The 20,135-nt window shown below is 41.6% G+C and overlaps 1 protein-coding gene across 1 annotated transcript in view; it reads left to right on the forward strand.

Annotated features, from left to right (window-relative positions):
- LARGE1 (LARGE xylosyl- and glucuronyltransferase 1) overlaps nucleotides 1-10,718 on the forward strand; it is a 263,658-nt gene extending 252,940 nt beyond the window's left edge. Inside the window, exons 15-16 of the mRNA XM_079303344.1 lie at nucleotides 3,543-3,738; nucleotides 7,661-10,718. Coding sequence (XP_079159470.1) covers nucleotides 3,543-3,738; nucleotides 7,661-7,858 — 394 coding nt within the window. The 3' untranslated portion in view covers nucleotides 7,859-10,718. The remainder of the gene's footprint in view (nucleotides 1-3,542; nucleotides 3,739-7,660) is intronic.
- The last annotated feature ends 9,417 nt before the right edge of the window (nucleotides 10,719-20,135 follow it).

The following is a 20,135-nucleotide window of genomic DNA, read 5'->3' on the forward strand; positions in this document are numbered from 1 at the left end:
ATTTTTCCAAAGCAAGGTTAAATAAGACTTGAAGGACATGCAGTCTGCAGCTGGTGTACATATTAATGTAGTATACATTTTACAAATGCTTCCCCAGTTTGTTTTGGCTCATTTCATTGCTCAAATCTACCCACAGCCACAAAGCATCTGCACTCTGGGCTGAGAATTTCCACCTGTACCTTCAAGGTGCTTTAATAATGCTGCAATGTGATGCTGAGCAGGTGGGAGTGAGCTGGGGAGGACTGCTGTGACAGTGATTGCTGAGAGTGCCTGCAGCATCCCAGTCCCTCACACCACACGCTAGATTACAATCTTTCCCTCACTGAAATTGCTTTTGTCACCTCTTTTTGAAATGGTGACCTTTTCTACCTCTGGGCAGCTAAGAAGTACACAACGGCTCTCAATTACATCCCTCAGTCACCAGCAGAAGAAAAGAGAAGAAAAGTGAGCATCTGTGGCTGGCAAGGTGTGCAGTGTGAAGCCCTCCACCACAGCAGAGGCTCTGTGCCAGCTCGCTGGCTCCCTTAGCAGCTGGTGGCTGGGAGTGTGCTCCTGAGGATGTGCCTGCTCAGGGCCTGGGTGAGAGCTGATGAGCCACAAATGTACTGCCCACACACAGCCAGGCAGGAGACACATCATCTTATTGAGAAAACATAAAAAGCAAAACTGATTAACTAATTAACTGATTGCATCCACAATCCAGCAAAATGCTTAAACATCTGAGAACAGAAGTGGCACCATCATCTCACTGAAACAGGAAGTTCAGAGGAGGAAGGGAGGAAGAAAACTGAGAAGAATAACTTCATTTTGCTAACTTTAGCAAAGTTTACTATACTTTTGACATTTTATTTTAAATAAAAGTTATCAAGTAAAATGACACATTGGATCCAAAGTGGAGGAGGAGGGGATGTGGTGTGTTCCAGTTGTTTTCCATGAACTGTGGGAAAGAAACGTTTTGTGATTTTAGAGAGATCAAATTACTTGGTTTGGTTTGTCAAAATTGGGAGCAGAGTGAAAAATATGTTGTTCCAAATTTTCACAAGCTTCTCCAGGGATTCAGTCAGATTGAATGTGGCCTTTATATTCAATGTGTATCTCAATATTGAGTGAGAGGGGTCCAAGCAGAAAATTATGTTTATTCATTTGTCCTGTGAGATGAAATAGCAGTATAGACAGTGAACCTCCTCTCACAGCTGCATCACTGATAATAAAGTCTGTTGGAAACTACTCATCCTTTAATGGCAGCTTCCTCTCTGTGGACCTCCTTGGAATGGTATCTGCTTATCTTTCTTTGCAGTACAGTTTGGGTAATCAGCCATTGACCAAGACCTAGTTCCAGCAGATTACCTGTGTATGAACCCATATATATTGGATGTACAGCTTTGTATGTAATACAATAATGCTCTCACAATTCTTGTTTTCAGTCTAATTACTTGTCCATTACTATTGTGTGTACACTTCATCTGAGCATCATATACTCATTTACCTCTTTGTCAGGACCTTAGCTATCCTTTTGCCTTTCTCTTTCCTTCCATTTACATAACTCACTCTGAAGAGGCAAGTAAATAAACTCTGATGTTATTTGGTTTTGTACAATCAAATCTACCCCTTCCTTTCTGCTTTGTTTTGTCTCTGCAACCCCAGTCTCATATTTTCCCTTAATTGTCTCTTCTCAATTATTTATTTTTCCCTGCTAGTTTGCTCTCTTGACTCACAGAGGTTATACTTGAGCTGCTATAGATGCTTACACTGGTATCTCCAAAAAGGGTGGAAAGAAATTGAATTCTTTTTATGGTTACTATCTTGTTACCCCTTGTTTAAATCAGTGGGAGAATGTTACTAGAATAACAGCAGCATTTGGCTGCTTCTCTGCAGGAATCTCTCAATTAACCAAAGGTTGTACAGGGCTTTGAAGATACAGATCACTTAATAAGTATTTAGCAGTCATTATTATTATTATTATTATCATAATTAATTTCAAAATGCCGGAGGTTGGATTTTAGAAGATACAGCACCCTCCACAATCTTCTGTCATTATAAACCCCACATGGTGACTGTTGGGGTTTTTTTTTTCCCCCAGCATAGATAGCTGCACATTCATGACTGGCTGGGTTAGCCATTCATATCCAAAAGAGGCCAGGAAAAGGGATGGGGTTTTTGGCAGTGATTCCAAAGGGCATTAAGGGTTGTAAGCACCTTTGTGAATCTGGCACTGCTTTCTAATAACCTCTGGAGAATTATTTCACCGTCAGTTTTTGTAATACAGAAGGGTTTTGTTTTTCCTGGTCCCTAGGTGAGATATCTGAAGGTGGTGAAACCTGTTTACAGTTTAGAAATGCAGCATACAAAGGACCATACATCACTTGTGACCCCAACACTATCCTAATAATTCAGTCTTCCTGTGCTGCCCTAAACAGAGTCAGCAAAGCTGAACACCTCTGATTCTCCTGTTACAAGCATACAAATATGTCCAAATGAGAACTCATAGGCTGTGATTTTATATTCCTGTTTTTAGCAATGGCTTAACAATGTTATGAGAATTTCTGGGTTTGAAACATTACATCATGTTGTAATTTTGCAATATTTAATGCTCACATCCCTTCACTTTTAGCATGTGAGTCATCCCTGTGGATTCAATGTACCTTACTTTACAAATTGGCAGGATATTTGTTTTGTCCCTTCTGTTGCCTGTCTATCTCAGTGTTGTAATACAGATACCTGCTATGCCTTTGTTTCATTAATTAATCTATGAATCTGCAGAAAGAGCTTGTCTCATTGATTTTTGGAAAGTGTTAAAATAAGTGGCTGGGAGAGTCATTGACTCTGGCACTAATGGGGTGCATTCAAGCTGTGCTAGGAAGAGACCTGCTGTGACCTAAACAAGATTAGCAAAATATAAAAGGATCTTTTTCTGTAAATCAAATTGATTACCTTACTGAAGATCACAGAATGCGCACACACAATGTAGAACTTAGAGGAGAAAAGTCTTTATGTAATATTTTACTTATTAATGTAATTATGCAGCTTGGTTCCTGCCATAGTAATAACTGTAATTAATAAAACGGAACATCTATCCAGAGCTGCAGGTGTCTCTCATGCAAATTATAAAACTGCCTATAAAACAGATCATGAATGTCACCGTGGTGGGGAAATAGCTAATTTTAGGGACTTTATCTGAGCTGCAGATTTCCACACCGATTTTAGAGCGCAGACCAATGCAGCTGCTTGGTTGCTAGGAATAAGACACAGCACTTGTAGTGCAGATGAACTGACAGGGTACTGTGTAATGGTTTCTCACATTAGCATGTGGTGCTGTTTTCACACTATCCTTCACCAACTAGATGTGTTTAAGCACTGAGCCCTGGGAGGCGTGCTGGAAATAGTCCTAGAAATTGCCTCTGATGCGTCCTGAAAATGATGATGTGAACTGTAAGCTAATGTCCTGATTTTGGAGCGTTTCATCTAGCAGGTAATACTTTGCTGCCTCGCCAAGATGCTTTGTGTCTAATTGCCTCCCCGCATCCCTGCCGTTTGTGTCTCAGGTACCACGTCTGGACGAAAGGGCACGCGCCAACCAATTTTGCCAAGTGGCGAACAGCCACCACCCCCTACCGCGTGGAGTGGGAAGCAGACTTTGAGCCATACGTCGTCGTCAGGAAGGACTGCCCGGAGTATGACAGGCGCTTCGTGGGATTTGGCTGGAACAAAGTAGCTCACATCATGGAACTGGATGCACAGGTGAGCAGATGACACGCGACTGTCTCACCCAGGGCTCTGCAGCGGGGTTGTTACAACAAAATCTGTGTGCTGTAGGAAGGCGTCAGGCTTTGCATCACCAAAATGTTCATCTGGCCTTACTGAGCTCCTTAATGAGTGCTTCTTGAGTTGGGAGCGTTCTGCTTAATGCTTGTTAAGTATTAAATGAAGAACTGAGTCTGAGTTAATTTATTTGTCAGTCCTAAGAAATTCATTGTTTCGCAGAGGCACAGCCCCTGTAGTGCTCTCCTCCTGACTGAAGCATTGCAGCAGTTGTTGCCAATCCCATCACTTATTAAGGAACATGTAGACCTAGCTGGATTTTTTTCATTTAAATTGACATTTGAGAGTCCCAAATGCTAATTTAGAATTCAAAAACTAGTCTTCAGTTGAATTCAAGGCAAGCATCTTTAATTTCTGGCTGAGATATACAGCACATTTTTGCAAAGCTGAAGTCTTACATTTCCAAAGTCTAGGGCTGAGGTACAGACTCTAAAGGATCCAGGTACTTGAGCCTTGGGCTACCTGCTTCTTGGGTCTGTGACTTGGGATGAAGCTGCTGGGCAGAATTTATAATAAGGATGCAGAGAAAGCTCAGGAGTCCCAGACAGGCACCTGAGCCATCAGAGTTACCAAGGTCCCTGCTGCCAACCTGGATCTTAGGGGCTGGCAGTGAGTGTGGCTCCGTAGGAGCCCAGTGCTGCTGCTCACTGAAATGGCAGGATTTGCATCACCCTGCTGTTCTTGGATGAGGAGCTACCCACTGTGCTAATCAGCAAGGTCTGGGTCATGGCATTTCTTTTTACTTTGGGTTTGTTGTAGTTTTTTTCAGTTTGGTTTCAGTCTTAGTGTTTGAACTAGAAGCATTTCATGCTAACCAAAAAAATAGGTTTTGGTGATCTTTATCCTCCTGTGATAGCTTCTGCTATGAATTTGGAATAGAGCAGATCCTTATCTGCTCAAGTCTTACCAGTTTATGTGAAGCAGAGCAGCTCAAGGCTTGAAGCAAGTTCATGGAAGATTTTGTCTCTAGGGTGTGGGCTATAGTGTATTTGTGTGTAGGCATGTGTGGGAAGGGTATTTTCTACTGCTGCTTGCAAAACTACATGGTCACCTTGGGCTGGCAGCCACTTGGCCTCTGTTTGCCAAGGGCATTCCCAACAAATTTGTACCTACTTATGTTAAGAAAAATTATTACAGACTAGAAAAAAAAAATGTCCCTTATATTAATGTTAATAGTACTTTGCTCTGCCATAGCACTGTAATTTTCCAGTGCACTTTCCAGGCACTAATCAATTAACCATCAGTTGTGGAGAGTGCCGTGGTAATGGATTATTATTTGTTAATAAGGGTAACAAGGCTTATGTTCCAAGTGGCAGCTCTTATGTAGCATTCAGGATTTAACTCTTCTCTTCAGAGGTGTCTGCCCAGCACAGAGATTCATGGCAAGTGGAAACATTTTTCAAAGTTGATCATAGCACAAATATTTTAAATGGCCATTGGGTTGGAATTATCTCTGGGAAATTGTTTTTCTCACTCTTCCAGCCTTGAATACAGTATCATATTCAAAAAAAAGTTTCATTTTCCTCTGTAGCAGCATGAGTATTGGCAGCTTCTCCCACAAAATGAGCCTGGAGGAGACATGGGATGGCACGGCTACTTCTCCTGTGGCATTCCTCTGCTTTGGGGTGTGCACAGATCAGGTTGCTGCCAGCTGCTTGGCTGGCTTCATTACCAGCAGGCAGAGCAGCTTCTCAGTTATTTCACTGCTCCTCACAACTGCAGTGTCTGCTAAGAGGTCTGTTCCAGATCCCTTTCCAAGAGCCTGTGCCACTGCCATCCCTCAGAGCTGGACATGGCATGGAGATAATCATCATGGTTATTCCGGGAGCAGGCAGGTGTCCACTGAGCTGGATGCTGTACAAATGCACAGATAATGCCAGTCTCCATCTAAAGAATTTATAATCTAGCAGATAAGGACAGAGGTTCTGCAAGTGCATTGCCTTCTCAACAGAGGCTTCCGTGTAGTAGGGCGAGGTCATTAGGAAACCTTTCCCTACCTTTCCAGTGACTGTGCTACTAGACTCTGAGTGTCCCATTTCCAGGACCCCAGCCCAGCATATTTCAAAGGGGATTATTAGCAGCAGACTCAACATTTTTTGAAAGGCTTTATGTGCCTGAAGGCCATTCAGAGGGATGGGAATGCTGCTGTGCTGAACAGTTTGCACTGCAAAGTGTAGACAGTCCCTAACCTGCAGTATTACTAACTTGAGATGCAAACAGAGACAAAATGAAAGGTTGTATGAGGGGGATGCATCTTCCTCTGCAGCTCCAGACTATTGTTTTAAGGTTCCTTAGAGTCACTTTCTTTAGTTTGCAGTTTATCAGCTCTCCTCACTCCATGGTGCCAGCCTTTGGTTTCACATTTGGTTCCCCATTAGTCAGGTTATTTTGCTCTTGCTATTCATTTTTCACCTCAAATAGAAGCTCAGAGGACCCCATTCCTGTATGTGACAACACTGTAAGTTGGCACAAGGATTTGCCACTTTATCACTGTCTGTCAGGGAGCAGGCATTCTCATAGGGAAGAAAGAGCTGCATCTGCACTTAACTGCCCAGCACATACATTCAGATTTATCAGCACAAGTGTGTTTTTTTCCCATAAATCTCTTTCCTTACTAAAATATTTAGGAGTACTCTGCCTCTCTGCTGCAGATACTCTTTGTCTCTGCACAGACTCCTAAATCTACAAGCGACTGGACATTGCAAACAGGGAAAGTTGTACACCACTTCCTGTAAAGCCAGCATGCTATGTGGCTGTTCCTTCCCTGGCCAGTTTCTTTTACGGAGAGGGTTAATGAATCTATCCAGCAACAGCTGTAGATAGAAACTGTGTGAGAAAATAGGAAATTTGCCTGTGGAAGCTTCGAAGTTTCTTTGTAATTTGCATCCAGTATAACTCAGATTTCTTGAAATTCCATATGAAAAAAGTGGTTGGGGTACTTAATTTGGATACAGAATAATGAGGTTTACATCCCTTACTGAGTTCCTTGCAGAAGATAGCTGCTTGTTGCATATCCTACACTAGTGAACTTTCAGCTTGTCTAAGAATCAGGCTTTTTTGAGCTTTGCTGTAATCATCATATATTTACCTGTAAAAATTGAAAGAATCTAACAGAAATAATTGAGACTTAAATCAACCATCTTTTTTAACAACAAAAATTGTCAAGAGAACTTGGTCACATATAAAGAGAACAAGTGAAATAGTTTTACAGGAGAAGGAGAGTTAGCACAGTATCACAAACTTTGTGAAGGAAAACTTAATTTGAGTAAAAATGTCTCCAAGCATATGGAATGAGCAGGTTCGTTTTCACACATTGCCTATAAATGATACCATTTTCTCCCCTTATTTCATGTTTATAAATAGTTTTGGACAGTTTTGTCTCTGTAAGTATCTTAGCATATAGACAAAGCAACATATGCCATGCAGTTTTGCCTTTGTAAATGTAACTTATTCCAGCATCCCAAGGAAAATAAATTTTAGGGGCAAAGCTGTGTTTTTGCATGGACACTTGAGACTCATGCTGTCAGTCACAGCTGTGTTGTTGCAATCACCCTACTGAAAAATCTGTGTGGCAGACATGGCTTCAGGTTTGCCTTTTGTACTATTTCCCCATTCTTTGACTTACATGGAGTAAAATGTTTTAAAATAGTTGGGGTGTTTTAACCATGAGGACAGTAGAACACTGGGGAGGATTATCCAGAGGGGATAATGCCCCATCCCTGGAAACATGCAATGTCAGGTTGGATGGGGCTGTGGCAAGCTGGTCTAGCTGAAGATGTCCCTGCTCATTGCAGGGAGGTTGGTCTGGGTTGGGCTGCCCCTGACTGCCTTTGTCCCGCAGGAGTACGAGTTCACCGTGCTGCCCAACGCCTACATGATCCACATGCCGCACGCGCCCAGCTTCGACATCACCAAGTTCCGCTCCAACAAGCAATACCGCATCTGCCTCAAGACGCTCAAGGAGGAGTTCCAGCAGGACATGTCGCGCCACTACGGCTTCGCGGCCCTCAAGTATCTCACGGCCGAGAACAACAGTTAGCGCCGCGGAGCCCGGCGGCGGCACTGCAAACTGAGAGATACTTCCTGTTTTTATATGGAACTTGGGACAGTAGGAGCTGGAAGGGACGTGCCTCGGGACTGCGCTCATCCATCCCTTCCTGGCTAGCCCGGGCCTCAGCCTGCGTGAGGTGTCTGCGCCCTCTGAGCCACCAAAAGTGGGGACTGGCCAGGGGCTGGGACTGCACTCCGCTCTCTTGACTGCAGAGCACAGACAGACCTTCAGAATATAGGATTTCATGTTGCTATTTAATAATTTGACATGCTTTTTATCTGTAAAGGAAGATCTTCGGGTCGCTGTCCTGTGAATTTCAAATCTGCACTACTCTAAAAAGGAACTTTCACCTGTGAACTTTCACAGGGGCCCTGTTAAACGTGGATGACCTTGTTAATGCAGGATGAGCCAAAGGTCTGAATTAGCCTTGAAAACACAGGGGACACTTATACAATACTGCACTCCTGAGAAGGTGTTTTACTGGTTCAGTTGTATACAATGTATTGGTCGGTCTCTTTTTCTCAAATTAATTGTTTTATCAGGAAAATCCCCTATATCCCACCCTGCCTATGCCCCAGTCCTAAATGCTGCTCCTTTCCTTGCCAAGGAAATGTCTCCCTTGTGTTTATTTGCCATCTTCAGTTTTGGTGGTCCAGTAAAGAAGATCAGTAGATCTGTCAGAAAGTGAACAAAACTTGTCAGTTTAAGGTCTGTTTTCATCAGAGCGACTTGTTCACATGTGTCTCATAAGATAAAGGGCCCGGCTCTAACCCTTTATCTTTCTTAGGCAAGAATTGGATTTTACCTATAAGGCACTTTGTACCAGGGGAATACTGATTTGTAGGCTCATTTCAGTGCTGCCCATCCATGAAGGCACTGGGCCTTAGGCTTTAAGTGGACTTCTTTGCTGAACAGTGAATATAAACTAGTAAAAAGGCAACTAGTAGCCTTGGTGCTCTCCTGCTGCCTGCTGCAAGGTCTCAGAACTACTTCGTTAAAGGAGTTTATAATTAAAAGGAGCAGAACTGTTAGGAATAAACTCCCCATTGGACGGGGAGAAAAGAATGTGTTAGGAATCTGAGTGAGTGTTTGCTTGAACGTGGACGGGTCCAGTTCACATCGGTACACACAGGAGTTCGCTGGAGGGCGAACAGGAACCTAACAAGCAAAATGCAGAAAACAAGACACTGGACTTATTGCCATTTTCTTTATCTTCAGTATTAATGTTGTGTTTACATGGGAGGAAGAGATGAGGTGCACTACCCCTTGCAGGGCTATTTGTAATTTCTGTTGCAATGTTAATAGAGAAAGCAGAAACAATTCCGTGAGAAATGTGTCTGTGTCCCTACCCCAAGCCCCAAACAACCACATGTACCAATACCACAGCCTGAGCTGGGAAATGGATCCATATTGCGTTCTGCTCACGTTTTAACATTTTGTTTTTCAACCACTGGACCTTCTACTTTCTTCTCCACCTCATCCCTCTAGAGCTTGGTTTTATTTCTAACCTGACATTTTGTGAGAGATTTCTGTTACGGTGGAAACCACACAGTTAAACCAGACATTTAATCTACAAATATCAGTTCATCATTCTGTGTATATATAAGAAAAGCCAAAAAAGGCAATATCTTTGACAAGAAATAAAAAGGGGCAGGAGGCTGTGTGTAGTTTTCACTTTTTCCCCTGGGAGTGTTGGCTGCATAAGAATATATCACTGCATAATTTTCCAAAGAGCTTTTTTTTTCTGTTCTTAATGGCTTTATGTAAAGATTTACATAAAAAGCTGGAGAGAGCTGGGAAGAAGTGAAATTAGTGCTCAATTTTGGCTAAGATACATTCTTTTAAAAACATCAGTCTGAACTTCCCAGTCTTGTATTACCATTAAAGGCACAGGTCACTGTGCTGATTGAGAAGGAGAAGAACCCTGCAGTACAGAGACTTGATTAGCCAGTGTGCAGAAAGATCCCAAAAGCTGACCTAAGAGAGGCTAACATTCATTTTATCTACATGAAATCTCCAGTCAGAGCTTCAGTGTGGCCACCATTATATTCCATGTGTATTAAAAATTTTCATTTCCAGGTGTACATTCTTCCTTGGTTTAACAACGTTGCCCAAGGATGGACTGGATTACCCTAGAGCAGCATAACCTGCACATTATTTGGCTGTACCATTATCAGCATTCCTCTCATTATTCTCTTCTCAGTGGTGAAAGATGGGGGAGCAAGGAGGTCATGATTTGCTACTTGCCTGACTGCACAGTGAGTCTTGGGACCTCTTGGGTAAACTTAGATGAGCTGGCTGGTGTAACCATCTCAGAGATTGGTAGTAGGTACAAAGACTCCCTTTTTTGTCCTTATAGACACTGTACTGACTTTTATCTGTCCTGTCATGTTTGTCTCTGTGCTTCATAATTTGAGAGGTTTGGGTCTTGGGGGTTTTTAGCACATTTCAAACAAATTACCTGATGGCAAGTTAGGATTACATATCTGTCTGTAACTGCCAGGGCTCCTCCAACACCGTGAAAAATCTACCACCGACAACAAAAATAATTCCCAACTCAGTTATGATACTGGCTGTCTTCCAGTCCTCTGCTGTAGTAAGTATTTGCTAGGAACTTCGTTACTTAATTCTCAGTTTTCAACCTGAAATCTTCCAGAAATAGCAGATAAACCCAGTGACTTAATGCCTTTGATTTATTGATTTGTTCCACCAACTTCTCTCTTGAGCCTTCAGTCTGTTACCTCTCCTTATCTTTGATATTTGGAAAGTGCAAGTCTCTCATTTAGATACCACTCCAGCACCCTCTCAGTGAAGATTGATGCAAATAAATCATTTAGATTCTTGGCAATGTCCTTATTGTCTTTAATTGTTACTTCTACTTGTTTGGGTGGCCTGCCCGTTTTCTCCACTTTCTGCTTTTGGTGTACTGAGTAAATGCTCATTTTCAGTTTTAACTTCCTATTGTTTGCTCTTCAGATTCCCTCTTAGCTTCCTCAAATTTCATTGTAACTATTACATACCTTCCTTTCAGCTTTACACAGTTATATTTCTATTCTCTGAAGTTTTCCTATTTGGCCTGAATAACTTCTAAAATTTCCCATTTAGTCATATCAGCATTTCTTTGTCTTTGTATTCCATTCAGCCAAGGGGTACCATACTCCATGGCTGTCTATCAGCCTTTTCTATTTTAATCTGAGGATTTCAGTTTTTCTAGTCCTTTTATTTAGAGTCATTGACTCTTTAAAAAGAAAATTAGTTTTTTGGTTTTAAATTTACCTTCAATGTCACCCTGCTTGGTTTGGAGGGTATTTTCCTCTTTAACCTTCCTAAATGCTCATCTTTTCCTAATGAGGGGATCAGAAATAAAGTATCAGAAATTGGGCTCTTGACACGTTTTGTTCTGTGTCTCCCTTTCCCCTCTGCACTACAAAACATTGACATTTAGGAGTCATTGCAAACTTTTCAAGTCTCAAAGCCAGAACTGTGTATTTTCTAGCACCTTTTGACATCCCACTACTTTCAGACATAATTATTATTCCAAATAATATCTTGCTGCCTGGCACCTAGTCCTCCTATTTTTGTTTTCATGCTTCTCCCTGTAATGTAACAGGCTCTGCAAGTCCAAGCTTCAGGTGAAACACTTATTTGATACCTTATCATACTCTTCTGATATGTTTCCATTATTTTTCTGTATTGTCACAGTAGATATACCTATATAGAGAGATACATATGCACACACATACATATATACATACACCCTCAAAAGTTTGGCTGTAGTTTTCATCCTATCATTTTCTAGCTAAGGGTCATCTATCACTTGCCTGTCTGGAAGACACAGAAAAAGTCTCTGTTTATCCAGGATAGTTCTTAGTATCTATCATGTTTTTCCCCAAGTCCTAGTTGTAGTAATTCCTCCCAGCTTTGCTAGTTTCCTGTGTAAACAATCTGGTCCCATTTTATAATTTTCTATTATTTTTCTATTTGTAATCATTATCTTGGATGCCATGGCATAAAGGAATTAGCAGCTCTATCTGCAGTTCCATCACCTCAGTTAGACTGAATATGACATATGCTCCCATTACTCCTAAAGTACTGATTTTTTACCTGGTTGGCTTCATGTGGTCTGTTGGTAAATCAGAAGCTGCATTTCCTTTTTACTGCAACAAGCAGAGGCACTTTGTAGTGTTATTTGCAGTAGCTGTTGCAGCAGAGTAAGCCCTGTGTTAGAGGGAAAAGCACAAAAAGCTCGTCAGAATTGTAGCTGCTCTTTCTCTCCACAGGGGTAAATAAGGCCCTAGCACAGCTGAGCAGTTTTATAAATGCCCTGCACAAAGCACATTGCACATTATTTTCCGGTAGGTATAATCATACATCGTCCAATTAAATATGAAAAATACATTTTTAATGTTCTCATTTTTATGTGCAGTTCTACCCAGAAGATAATGCATTTCCTTCTTTGTCTTGCCAGTTCCCCCATTACTCCAGCCTGCCTAATAGCCCCATCTGTTTTCAGCAGAGAAAGATTAATGGCCAGAAGCAGTGGGAGTCCTGGCAAATCAGCAGAGATATTACTCTTAGGCATTGCTCAGGACATTCCTTCCTGCTCTGCCAGATACTGTATGGGTGTTCCTCAGGTTTCAGGACAGCAGCAGCACAACACAGCAAGCTCAGCAAGTGGGGTGAGTGTCATTATTTATGAACTTCAGCCAGGTCTAGCACGTTCAGTGGTGGGAGTGCTAGAAAGAGAATGTATCATTGTTAACTCAAAACATATTTCAATGTTAGGGGGAAAAAAGCAGCTAAGTTTCTGCAACTCCACTAGGTGAGACTGGAACAAATAAGTCACTAGCAGACAATGCCAGCCAATAATCAGGTGTTTCTACTGCAGTATTGAAAATGCAGAGGCATTGATAGCTCAATGAAGTATTTTTTACAGTAGTGATTAATAATGTATATTTAGATGGTGTGTTTACCTCCAAAGGCTTTTGTGTGTTGGGGATTATTTGAAGATTGTTACTTTGTTTCACAATATAAAATTGCTTGGAAAAGCTGCTGGCTGTGCACAGCAAATTATGGCTCAGGAAATGCTTACAAACCTGGATTTAGAAAAATCTTGCTATTATAAGAGCTTGGTTTTATGAGTAGTTATACATTCCCAAAATAGAACACAAAGTCCTTGAGAATTTCAAAAGGAACTGTGTATGCGTCAGTTGGCTGGAACATTTTCCTCCTACCCCTACTTGGGATTTGGGGTTTGTTTATAGAGTAGAATTATGATGCTGAGTTGAAAAAATAATCTGGGAATTAGCCAACCAGATATTTATGTGGTCATTCACATGAGCACATTTGTTCAGACATGTTAGTGGATACTCCAGTAGAAGTGTTAGCCAGTTGAGGGTGTCAGCATGCAAACAATCTGAAACCCAGGCTCAGAGTTTAGTGTCTGCTCAGTCATTCTGTGTAGGTTCTCCTCAAATGGTAAGAGCAGCTTCCTTGCTCCCAGCAAATTATTATTTCTGTAGGGTTAAAATGTCTTAAACCTCTGCAACACAAATTTGTGGAAGTCACTGTGCAGGTAGCAAAGGCTGCATTGACAGCTCCATGGTCCATTGCTACAAGACACAAAATTTCATTCCAAAAGAAATGGTTCTAACCTGAGCGTAGTTTAGTTCTCTGACCAGGGATTTAGACACCCTACCCTTACCAGATCTGTTCAAGAAGAGGTCCCCAAACACATTAGGTCAGGTAATTCAAGCCAAGCTTAGCCTATTTCTGAGTATTGTGGCAACATTATTGTGAGTCAATGGAATTGTGGATTTTCAGCATTAACCATTATATTACAACACTTGTGATAATGCTGCAAATTCAATCACGTGGAAGTTAGAGGATCTGAAATTTCAAGTTGCTGGGGAAGTTGGTGATTTGCTCATTAAACTTTTCTGTCCCCTCACACAGACATAGTCTGTGCACAATTCTTCATTGCACTTTTTTTGAGGGAGTTCTCTTTCTTTCTCTGCTCAGAGCACATGATATTGAGGTAAATGAAGCAGCTGGGTATATGATACTTCTTTTTACTTTTTCTTTCATAATATGATAGCAGTCTTAATTTTGAGCAAAGACAGATCTTTTTTTTCTCCCAAAGGATAGGTATAAACTGTGTTATAGGAAAATCCGTTATCCCCCATGCTCTCAGGCTTTCAGAGCAGAACACCTGCAGTTCTGTTCTGCAGGCTTTTGTCATGTTGAGGGGATCCTATGGTGCTGATGGAAATCACACGTTCAGAGGCCTTGTAGCACTCAACCCCAGCCTACAAATGTTAACAGCTGAACTTGAAAGAGTGATGAATCCCAGCTCTGTCCAAGCACGTCTGCTCCATCACTGGGATCACTCTGAAGGCTATCAGCAGTCTGTCAGGTAAGCAAAGACAAATGGAGCAAATAATTGCAGGTGGGGCTGTGATTGACTTGTTAAAAGTAGCCAGATTTCCAGAGAAATGAGGAAGACGTAAGCATTTTGAATTCCTTCAGAAGATCTGTTCATAGGATGTGTGGGCTGGACTAATCCCATTCTGGATTTGTAATTTCTTAACAAACACTGGCCAATGTGTCCCACCTGGAGTAAATTCCATGGATTGTAAAATCCTTGAAAGCACCGAGATTAAACCATTCTCAGCTCAAAGATACTTAATTTGTTTCATTTCTTTGGATTCCCACACTGATCCTTTGGTGCTCTTAAGAAAAAGGAAAAAAAGAAAAAAGATAATAGCAGCTTGATAACATTAGGAGTCTTGACTATACAGCCTTTCTTAAATTGTCAGCACAGAGGTCAGTGGCTGGGGCAAAGCTAGAGTTAGTGAGGTTTATAGAATTTCTTCTTTTAATCTGCTGTGGAACTCCTGTTCCAGCAGTGCTCTCCAGTGATGCTGTAAGGCAAGGAGAACTGTCTAATGCAGATTGATCAGTGAACTCTTCATCCAGTCCTAGCCACCAGCAGCAGGAAAGAAGGGGCACCACAGCTTGTGGCTGTTTTTAGATGGCAGTGGTGGCTTCAGTATGGAATCTTGTTATTCTGATCACAGTCTTTGCTGAGCGTTTTTTTTGCATTTTAGATGTACACTTGCTGTGAGTGACAGAGGCCCCTTGGGGTGAGGAAAAAATGGGACTCCGCAGTTTGCTAGTCCAGAATGAGAACAAGAGGTGTGTGTGTTTTCCCTTGACACCTTGCTCAGTGTTTACTAATTATATTAGCACCAATTAATCCAGCTGACCTGAGACTCAGTGTTCAGGCCAGGCAGTAAGATTCTGCTGTGTTCATAAAAGAATAAACAGATAAAGCAGAATTATGCTTTCTGTCCATAACATTAATTAGTGTTTCCATACGAGCTGAAATGGCTCACAGAGAGTTTAAATCTTGTATTTTTCACTGTTGAGGCTAATTCAAAGAACAGCAAATGCAATTTAAAAAAAAAAAAAAAAGAATCTATGAGTACTGTAAGGACCCACAGGGATTAATATTCACAGGGAGTCATCAATATAAAATATCCACCAAGTTAACCTACCAGCTTCTGTCGTAAATGCAGAGAATACAGGCACTATCATCATCTTTCTGTTTAAACTTCATAGAGCTAAACAAAGGCATGTGCTAAAAACAACTCCCTGAATCAGTTCACCCAAGACACAAATATTTTCTAAATTTTATTGCTTCTATTTCCATTTTAACAAGTGAAATTAAAAGTTTGCAAAGTATTTTTTTATTCATGTTTCTCCATTTAGATATTTATATTCACAGTTGAACATGAGCCAGCAGTGCCCTGGCAGCCAGGAGTGTCACCCACATCCTGGGGGCATCAGGCACAGCATGGCCAGGCAAGGGAGGGGATTGTCCTGCTCTGCTCTGAGCTGGCAGCCTCACCTCCAGAGCTGGGGGTAGTGCAGGTGCCACAATATAAGAAGGATCTAAACCTCTTAGAGATCATCCAGAAAGATGCTGAAGGGTTTAGAGGGGAAGGTACTGGAGGATGTCTAAGATAATTAGGCTTTTTCAGCCTGGAGAAGGAACTTGAGGGGAGACCTCACTGTAGTCTGCAACTTCCTCAGAAGGGGAAGAGGAGGGGCAGACACTGATCTCTCTGTGACCAGGGCAGAACCTAAGGGAATGGCCTGAAGTTGTGTTAGGGAGGGGTTGGGTTGGATATCAGAAAAAAGTTCTTCACCCAAGGGGTCTTTGGACTCTGTAACAGCTCCCCAGGGAAGTGGTCATAGCACCAGCCTGACAGTTCAAGAAGCATTTGGACAATATTCTCAGGCATGACTCTTGGGCATGGTCCTGTCCAGGGCCAGGAGTTGGACTCAGTGATTCTTGTGGGGTTTTTCCCAGCCTGGGACATTCTGTGATTCTATTCTATTTATTTTAATATGTTGCAGCTTTTGTCTGGATCTGTCAGACTTGAAAACATTACAGCACTGAGGGGTCGTTGAGTTGTCCTCCGTGTTAGTGCAGGGAAAGTTTCCTGTAGCCTGGGGGATTTTTTTATTAGTTTGTGCTATCACAGGTTTTATTTTTACCTTGGCAGTGTCTCTTCCAGTAAGTATGAAAGTCTACTGGCTAATACCAGACCACTACATGAGTTCATTACTGGGGCAATGTTTCTCACATGGCACCTGAGTCTCCACACGAACTTATTCTGCAGGAGTTTTTTTCAATTTTAATCTTCAAGCTACACGTGATAAAAAAATTCATCATTTTGAAGCTGTAAAACGGGTTCACTATGTTTTGGTTTATTTTTAATGTACTCAATTTTGTTCAGACTTTTCTGTCTACAACCTCCAGGAAAATACTCTTTTGAGAGGAAGAGAGTAATTGTAAATAGTCCTGTGGGGTTAGAATCAGCAGCACTATGAGGGTTAGTAATCTACTCAAGCCAGGAATTTTATCAGAGGTTTCTAATATTTACAAATTTCCTCCTATTTCTGTAGGGTTCCATTGCAGGATCTTTCTTCAGCCAGCCCATTCTTGTGTTTCCCACTTTTTCTCCATGTTCCTATCTGCTGCAGCCCTAAATCCACGTTTATATCCACCTTAGATTGGTGTTGACAGGCATTTTTAAGACAATAGAGACAACTTCCACAATGCTGAGATCTGATCATAACTATTGCATAGAGAAAAGACACCTCTCCATTGCTGGCTCCCTTAAACTATCAAGAACATTTTAAATTTTAAAAAGAGGGAAAAATCCTTGGGCTGCAAGAGAAGAGGGAGAGGAGAGGAGAGGAAAGGACTTAGGCCTCTAATGCTATTAATGCAAAAATAATCCACTTCTCCTCCCTAGGGTATCCAAAACCCAATGAAAGGTAGTACCAAAGTGATGTGCATAACAATGAATCTCACAATGTCAGAGTCCTTAGGTGCCCAGCTGGAACCATTCAGTCCTGATTCAGCCCATGCAACTCGGCAGCTGTGTGGGAGTTGGTCATAGAGTCATGGAATCATTTAGGTTGGAAGAGACATCTACAATCAAGTGCAACCATAAACCTTACACTGCCAAGCCCATCACCAAGCCACGTCCCTAAGTGCCACATTTACTCATCTTTTTAATACCTCCAGGGATGGTGACACTTCCTTGGGCTGCCTTTTTTGCTGATTGACATCCCTTCCAGTCCCCTTTGTTTCCTTTGAGTCAGTGGAGTGAGCAGGATTCACAAGAGGACATTTCAGTTCCCTTCAGCACCACATCACCCCTTGCTCTGTGAGTAGCAGAGAAGGTTACAGTGCTGGCGGTGAGCATCAGTTTTAGAGTTGCCACCTACTCATTTAAGATTGCAGGTGTCAAAATCCCCTGGAAACTAAGCAGTAAGTGCTACAAGGCTTTATAGTCAATATTAGCTGACAAATTTGAGAACAGCAATCCATGTGACAGAAAAGGTGTGGGTTGATCAGCTACAGGAAGGGTGTGATTTGGGGACTCCAGAGACTGTGCTGCATGTTGTGACAGACAGCTTGTGCTAACAGCCAGGAAAGCACTCATTTTCAGCCCAAAACCATGGGCTTCACAATGGTGGTTGAAAGATTACCGCAGCATTGGTGACTGGGTCGTGCCAGGTTCGTTGCAGTGTATCTGCCAGTGCACTTCCAAGAGTGCAGGTAAGAAACTGAAAGGGTTAAAAACCCCCAACAATGGCTTTTCATGTGTGTTTCTTCTTAAGGCTCAAACCTCATTCTTTTTCTCTTATGGCCAAGGTGTTTCTACATTCTCCAGGGGAAAACTGGAATGCCATGACCTTTAGGGTAAGCTGCACATGAAACAAGGCTTGTCATTTTCTTGCAAGGCTAGTGGTCCTGAAGTTCTGACTCTCCAACTCAGCACCTTGAATTTCCCAATATATTACCTGACTGGCTGTCTTCTGCTTCAACTCTTCTGATTCACTCTCCAGCTTGGGAAAAGATTTTAAAGTAATGTTTCAGGAAAGAGAAAAGAAAAATATGTCTTCTTTCCTTCTGCTGGCCCATCACCCAAGCACCTCCCCCTCCAGACTGAGGCAATTCACATTTAACACAAGCCACTTAATTTACACATGTACTTCAGTCCGTGTGTAAGTTTTCTAGGTGACAATTTTATTGGGGAAAATGCTGTTTAGATTGTGTGTGCAAAGTAAATGGCTTGTAAATATTTAAAAAGTAAACAAAAAAAAAAGGTTAATTTTCAATTGTGCAATAAAATTGTGAAATAATCCTCTCAATTCCTTTCCAGCGCCTGACTTGACATGTGCTGATTTTTAGAGCATACTGTTGTTTCTTCAGATGGGAACAAAAAGAGAGAGGTCATGAGCTCTTTTGCTTTCAACTTTAAGCTTTTTATTACTTTTTAATTTTTGCATTGTCATTCCCTTAAGTTGGTTTATTCCTCCAGTCTGTGTTCAATCAGACACATTAGTAAAGGCTGTTCCCATTGAAGACAGGTGAGTCATCATCTGCTCACAGTTAATCACATTTATCTGCTTTACTTGACCTTGACCTTCTTCCTGCTGTTGTCTCTCTGTAACCAAAGAGAAAACTTTGGCAGGTGGGGGCAGTTTGTTCAGTTCCTGTGTAAGTATGACAACAAGCAGATGGATGCTGTGCAATGGATGACAGCTCACCACCACCATGGCAGCAAATCCATCTAACAGGTTAGTGTTGCAAAGGCTTTATGTGCTGTGTCACAGCATGGATTTTACATTATATAGGAGTCCTTCTCTTGGTAATAGGAAAAAACCTAACCAAAAACCAGAATCCTTCACTTTTTGTATTACATAAGCTTTACTGATGGGTTTTTCAGGTGCTCAGAGCTGCAACTCCCCTAATGTAACTTACAGCTGGTGTATCCTTAAGCACTAATGAGCAGAACCAGGGGGCTACAGCTCTCTCCCTGCTTCCTTTCTACTTGGTGGCCTACAGCTTCTCTGCAGAGCTTCATTATCAAGAAAGAAGGTGAGGGCAAGAATGGGAAGAAAGGTTAGCTGCATAATTCTTTGTGGTTTGTTTTGGTCTTCTTTTAAACCAGAATTCAGAGTGGATCCAGCTATAAATATGTGTTTGCTGGGGATGACAACACAGAATTTACATTCATAGGGACATCATAAAAAATTGCATGTCCCTGGCTGTAGGATATGGAACCTCTCTCAGAAATTGGATAAAATATGAAGAAAAACTAGTGTAAGTGGGGAAGCCAGCTAAAATTTTGGGGTGCTTTTGGACAATTGCAGAATGAAATAGATTTTTTTTTTTTTTTTTTGTGTAGTACATGAATAGGCTATGAGTCCAAGAGGAGTTAGAAAAAGAGGGCTTTGGATTAATTATCAGAAATAAAAATACTTGGAAAAACATATATACATATAAGTGAGTAGGAAAAGAATTCATGGAAAAGGAAGATAAATGACTAGAAATGTACTAGTGTGACTTTCATAAGCTGAATTCTGCAATCATTGCAGAGAAAAAGAAAACCTGCAGGTGTAACTCCCTTAAATGCCCTGACTTTGCAGCAAGGCAAAGCTGGCTTGCACTGGGTAATGAATGATTGAGCAGGTGCAGGAAGTGACTGGCATTAACTGTGTAAATAGCAGCTGCTTTTCAATAATCAGGTTCCCAGAAGGGATCCTCTGCCTATGCCATTTCCATATTACCCACAACCCTTCCAATCCATCCACCTCTGGCAAATCAGATATAAAGAACAGTGCTTTCTTCAGGATTTAATGATACTTCAGGACAGGTGCAGTAGGGCATATTACA

The sequence above is a fragment of the Erithacus rubecula genome (assembly GCF_903797595.1).
Source record: "Erithacus rubecula genome assembly, chromosome: 4".
NCBI classification, from domain to species: Eukaryota; Metazoa; Chordata; class Aves; order Passeriformes; family Muscicapidae; genus Erithacus; species Erithacus rubecula.